The following is a 6,194-nucleotide window of genomic DNA, read 5'->3' as shown; positions in this document are numbered from 1 at the left end:
TCCCTCAACATGAAGCAGGCTAGCTCCTCCTCCATCGAAATCAATAGGTCGAACCGCCTCTTCGGGTGGTTCAAGCTACAATACTGATGGATCGGGCGACGGCGATCTGAGACGGGCAGGTGCAGACGGAGTGATCGGAGGCTCTTGCGGTAGACGGATCTCTGCGTTTAGCAAATGACAGGGACGACAATGGTGTTTTGGCATTTCAGGCACTTCCCAACGGTCTATTATGAGCTAAGGCATTGAATTATATATCTAAGCTCATCATTGCATCTCAGTTAACACCCCAATCGAGCCTCTTTTGCACCTTAGTGGTATGTCCTCTAGCTGTTTTCATCTTGTTTCTTGCATGATTTGTCGACCAACTCTGTACTGCCCTATGTACCGATCACTGCTCGATCTTTGTTTATACAACTTGCTTCCTTCCGTAGAAAAGAGCAAGCGATGGAGGAAAATGTTGCCCGCGAGAAATAATGTCATGTCTTTTATACTAGTTGGTGCTGACTGGACCAAAAGAAAATTTGGCAAACGGGTGATTAGAAAATAAACAAAGGTTTGGTTTATGGTTCTAGCTCGACCACAAAGTCATCGGCTCTCCATAAAGCAAGTTTTTCGAATGTTGATCAAGTCGTAAGTGCGTGGATAACGAGTGCCAGCTCCCTAGAGCAAAGTTTGAAAAAGATTTTTCTAAGTGGATCTAAACGGCAGAAAATATAAATTGCTTGAGAAATGAAGTGCGAAGACTGGAAATTAAAGGAACAACGGAGGACTCAAAGGAATTTCGGAGGAGGAATACAGAATTAAAGGGATGACAATGTTATAGCTATAGCGTCCTCTTGTAGTTACCTGTCTTAGCTGATTGTCAACTTGTGCGGAGTCCAACGATACTTTTGAAAACACATTACCCAAAAAAAAAAAACGATACTTTTGAAAACAAAACTCGTAGGTTAAGAAAGCGTGAGCTTTGAGCAAATTGATCATAGTGATGCCATTTGGACTCTTCTCAACCAAATCCAAATTAATTTAATCCCACCGTGGTATGTTCATGCATGTACTCTTGAACATATAGACATAATTGACCACAGCCCTGAAACCCAGTGATAGACATTATTGAGCGAGTTCACATATAGTATATACACATTGCACCGCCGACAGCAACTTGCCGACATTCGACTCAACTAGGTTGGATTTCTCTCGATCGTTGATCAGTTATAAAACTCATGTCACGGTTACGATGGACCGGATCGATATGAACTCAAATCTAGGAAATAAATACAAATTGCGAGGGATGAATCGCTTTTGGAGGACAAGTAGAAGAGCATTGAACCCGCACTCGCTTGGACATCTCTGTGACCAGCCAACCAACGGGGACAGAATCTGTGTTATTCTCAAGAATGCAAGCTAAGACCGAACCTTGTTCAAAATGTAATCTATGACCAGGGTAACAGCACCGGAGTCCATCCCGCATCACTCTGCACCGTAATCAATCATTATTCTCATGCCTCAGGAGCATTTCCACCACTTGGCTCATGGTGGGTCTGGCGTCCTTATCCTCCTCCACGCACTTGAGCGCGACCTCGATCAGGATCTCCATTTTCTTCAGGTCGTAATCGCGCTTGAGCACCGGATCCACCATCTCTTGCAGACGGGAACCCGTCCTCCCCGGTTCCATCATCTTACTCCTTGCCCACGGGATGAGCCGGATTTGCTTGGCATCCCCTCCGCTCTCCAATGAGTGGACGCTCGTCGTCGGGCTAATCCCCGTCACCATCTCTAACATGACAATCCCGTAGCTATAGACGTCCACCTTGGATGTGATGGACAGATTAGAGACCCATTCGGGAGCCATGTAGCCTCGGGTTCCTCTGATTCTCGAGAAATCGGAATTCGTCACCTTCCCTCGGTCCATTAGCTTGGAAAGCCCAAAATCCGCGACTTTGGGTTGGTAATCGGAGTCTAAGAGTATGTTCTGAGGCTTCACGTCGCAATGCAGAACCCACTCCAAGCACTCCTCGTGGAGATAAGCTAGACCCTTTGCGGTACCTACCGCGATGTCGAATTGCCTTTTCCAATGGAGCTCAGGTGACGACAAGTTCTGTGCCAGCGACCCGTGTTCCATAAACTCGTACACCAATAGCCTGTGCTTTCCCTCGGCACAGTAACCCCACATCTCGATCAAATTCATGTGGTTCACCCTCCCGATCGTGCTGGCCTCGGCCAGAAAATCGGCCTCTCCAGTTGTTGCATTGCTGAGCACCTTCACTGCCGCGACCCGATCATCCGCCAATAGGGCCTTGTACACGATCCCGCCTGCGCCTCTCCCGATCTCCTGGCTGAAATTCCTCGTTGCCTTCTTGAGCTCGTCATAGGTGAACCGCTTGAACCCGGTGGCCGCAAGGAGGTAGCTCTGGTGCACAGAAGTGACGTCCTGCTGGTTCCTAATCAGGAAGAACCACACCAAGAATACCACCACAATCTCGATCCCTCCGACCACGCAGGCGAACCAGAGCATGAAGCTCACCGCCCCGTTTTTGCCTTTCTTGGCATAAGTCCTGTCCAAGATCACCTCCGTGGCGGGAGAGCAAGTGTACTGAGTTCTCTTCACCAGCTGGTCCTCGGTGAAGGTCTTGTTCTTGGGGACCTTGATGAAGAACTCACCGGTGAAGCTGGGCAGGTTGTGGCCATTCAGGAGCTCGATCTTCGGGAAGCAATTGAACGTGGTGCTGCCGGAGTCCGACAGCGACCCGCTGTACTGGAATCCTCGGCAGTTGCACAGGCTCAGGCAAGTCTGCCGGCACTTCTCGAGGGTGGTGTTGTAGATGGTGTTGTAGTCGTAGCCATAGAAATCGATGTACAGGAGCTTCACGAACCTGATCTCATCGGCGACGCACCCGTCGGAGAACGTGAAATTGGGCACGCAACCGGCCGACCAGTCACCTAGAACCTTGGGGACGTACCCAGGCACGCAGGAGCAGCGCCGGCCCTTGGCCGGGTCGTAGCTGCAGAGGCTGTTGTTGCCGCACACGCCGTGGATGAAGCAGGGGATGCCGCTGATCGCCTCCCACGTCACGGTCCAGCTGGTCGAGCCCAGCTCGCGGCTGTAGACCCGCAAGTTGCCATCAAAGTCGAGGGTCATCCTTCTCTGTATAGCTGCGATGCCGTAGTCAGACGTGGAGAATGAGTAGTTGTCGGAGGACTGGAAGCGGCCGAGCGGGTCGAGCACGGCTATGCGGCTGCTGTTGTAGAGGAATCGGCCGAGCTGAGAGCTCTGGGCCCACGGGAAGGGCCAGTACACGCTCGAAATCGACGGGCCGTCGAAGACGAGGCGGAGGACATTGTCGTTGTCGAAGTAGAGCTTGTAGAACCCGGTCGAGCAGTTGTACCGGCTCCGAGCGGAGATCAGGAAAGTGTTTCTGGTGAGTGGCTGCTGAGGTAGGAGTGTGTCGGTCGGCGAGTCGAAGCTCTGCCACAGGACGACGCCGCTGTCGTCAGCGAGGACGAGGTTCCCGGTGTCGTTGAGGCGGAGCTGGGCGGCGGAGGGGGAGCTCGTGCCGGAAGACCAGACTTCGCCGCCGGCGTGGCCGGCGTCGGTGAGGACGAGGTTGCCCGAGTCGAGGAGGGAGAAGGTGGAGCGTCGGCCGTTGACGGGGGCCTGGCGGTTGGCCATCCATACGGGGGTGCAGTCGGTGCCGGAGCACGGGGGCTGGCTGAACCAGACGGCGAAGCCATAGGCGTTGTTGCCGACGAGGAAGAAGCCAGCGGAGAAGGCGCCAGAGGGGGAGACAAGGACGTCGGCGGGGTTCTCGACGGAGAGGGACGCGCTTTTGGCGAGGCTGGGCAGCGCCGAGGTGGAGAGCCGACAAGATTGGAGGAAGAGGAAGACGAAGAGGGGGAGAAGGAGCGAGAACGGTGGAGGAGCCATAGGACTCGGCAGCAAAAGATGAGTGCAGTGAATCTCGCCAAGGACGAGATATATACAGTTGGTCGACGGTACCGCATCTAGAATAGAAAGGTTTGTCATCGCCTTTACGGTAAACGTTGAGCACGGCGTCCACCGTCAATCCATAGCACGATATCTCACCTACCGATTTATTGATTGTATTGTCCACATGGTGAATGTTCAATGTCCGAAGAGAAGACCATTCTTCCGACAAAAAAAAAAATGTCCGAAGAGAAGACCCTTACGACCCCAAAAAAAAATGTCCGAAGACCCATGCTCGTTATTAAATTGGCAATTAAACTTACTGATAAATAGTTAGGTTTTGATTTTGTTTTCAACCAACTCGCTTTGATAGAGTGTCACAAAATTTTTGACGCGGCGACTTGCATGACAATGACAATGACAATAACTAGTGAACTCACATAATAGCTTAACAAATTACTTGGCTTTACAACTTCCATAACGGGTAACCAACTTTATTTTATAATTAGTAGTTCAATATTAAGTTCAAAAGTACCATTGCACTTCAGTTGACCCGTATAAGTAAATAGGATTTTGCCAAGGATGCATATTCATTATTTTCTACCATACATCCATTTACTATCTTCATAAAGATCGTGACACGTGTCTACATAATTCTAGCCTCGTTATGCTCAATCCAAATCCCACCGAATCCTAACGAGCATATATATCTCTCTCTCTACTCACAACTACCTTTGAGCCCGACCTCCATGCCTCCACTTGCCGTCGCCACCGATGGATCACTACTATGGTGACAGTGACGACCTGTTGCTTTTTTTCTTTTCCTTTGAAATTTCTCTTCTGGTATCAAAACTAGAGTAAGCTACGATTGGCAAGATCTCACTTAGCGGGCTTTTCTTTCTATGAATTTTTGTTTCCTGTTGCTATCCAAGCCGTGCCACCGTCTGCCGTCATCTCTGTATTTGCTTTATCTCCCCGTGCATCCATGGCGTTGAGGTGGGACACGGCAAACAATGGCGGATGGAGATGGAGAAGGAGTTGCTGAGGTGGGACATCGGTGGAAGGCTATTAGGCGCGGCAGATGCCAACAATTGATGGTTATCAATTGTGGAAAAGACTAGGGCTTGAGGAGGATTTGGGGGCTTGAGGATTTTCCAAACGGATGGTAATTTGGCATATTCCTCGTAGGGTTTTGTCTACGAGTTTGAAAGACGTACTACAAAAAATAGAGGCATACTTTTTCGTTATGAAATGAAAACCCAAGTATGTAATAGAATGAAAATTTGAGCTTTTTTTTTTGTATTCTCTCTTAAAGAAATTCTACAGTTCTCAATACATGTATCGTTTTCGTGTTAAGTATAATCATGGCATTAGAAATACACTACTCCAAACTAAATATACTTAACAAGTGTCTCGACAACACCCTTTAACATTTTCTTGAGAAATGTTAAAATCAATCTCTTAGTTTTGCCACAACAAGTTCAAAAATGGGTTTTCCATCTTTCTCATCGTTAGATTTATTTGATCGAACGCAGAACTAAAAAGTTCGAGATATTTATAAGTTATAAAGTTGGACTGACATGCTTGTTGCAAAGAAACAAAACAACCGCAATGTTTTATAGAAAGGTCCAAGCATATGGGCCGAGGTGGACAAAGACCAGGTCAGCGTCAAACAATGCGATAGTTAGTTGACGTGGACACTCTGCGTACCATAAATTTTCGTTTTGACAAGTAGCCGCTTGTCCTAAGGCAACTACCTGAGGTTGGCCTGGTCTGGTTGGTTGCACTTCACATGCAATATTTAAGTATCAATCAGAGAAATGTCAAATTAGAGCCTATTCAAACATTTTTTTTTTAAACTCGGCAAAGAGTGGACGACCAAAAGAAAAAAGAAAGTCTCATTTAAACGGTATTGTTAACTATTCAGGAAAAATATACTCATTGAATATGATTTCAATATATAAATTTGCCCATTTGATGTAGAGGACATTCTCGAGCTGCGGGCATTTTTGGAATTTTCTTATAGTTATGATCTAGCTCATTTGAAGTAATTTTTACCTTTTTACGTTTTAGGTCATTGTTTATTTAGGGCATGTTTGTTGATACTGAGTTTTAAGCACTAAAAAATTTAAGTATATGAAGGTTAAGTGTCGGAGCAATACAAATGCCGAAATATATAAGTCGAATCTATTTGATAGAATCCGATATTCGGATCTTGGTTTTGCGTTCACCGCTTGATAGACAACGTAAGTATTCGTTATGATAGCAATGG

General features: G+C 47.6%; 1 protein-coding gene across 1 annotated transcript; it reads right to left on the bottom strand.

Annotated features, from left to right (window-relative positions):
- Positions 1-1,168: 1,168 nt before the first annotated feature.
- Positions 1,169-4,194, bottom strand: LOC115669541 (putative receptor protein kinase ZmPK1). The gene has a single exon (XM_030590733.2). It carries the CDS (start codon positions 4,019-4,021, stop codon positions 1,484-1,486), a length of 2,538 nt encoding a protein of 845 aa, XP_030446593.2. The 5' UTR covers positions 4,022-4,194; the 3' UTR covers positions 1,169-1,483.
- Between the last annotated feature and the right edge of the window lie 2,000 nt (positions 4,195-6,194).

The sequence above is a fragment of the Syzygium oleosum genome, unplaced genomic scaffold (assembly GCF_021117445.2).
Source record: "Syzygium oleosum isolate NSW1041296 unplaced genomic scaffold, Sole_v2.1 Sole_v2.22, whole genome shotgun sequence".
Lineage (NCBI taxonomy): Eukaryota > Viridiplantae > Streptophyta > Magnoliopsida > Myrtales > Myrtaceae > Syzygium > Syzygium oleosum.
Note: the sequence above shows the minus strand (reverse complement) of the source record. Positions and strands in the feature narration are given on the sequence as shown.

Coding starts and splice junctions, on each gene's coding strand:
- LOC115669541 (XM_030590733.2), bottom strand. CDS start 4,021: ATGACAAACCTTTCTATTCTAGATGCGGTACCGTCGACCAACTGTATA.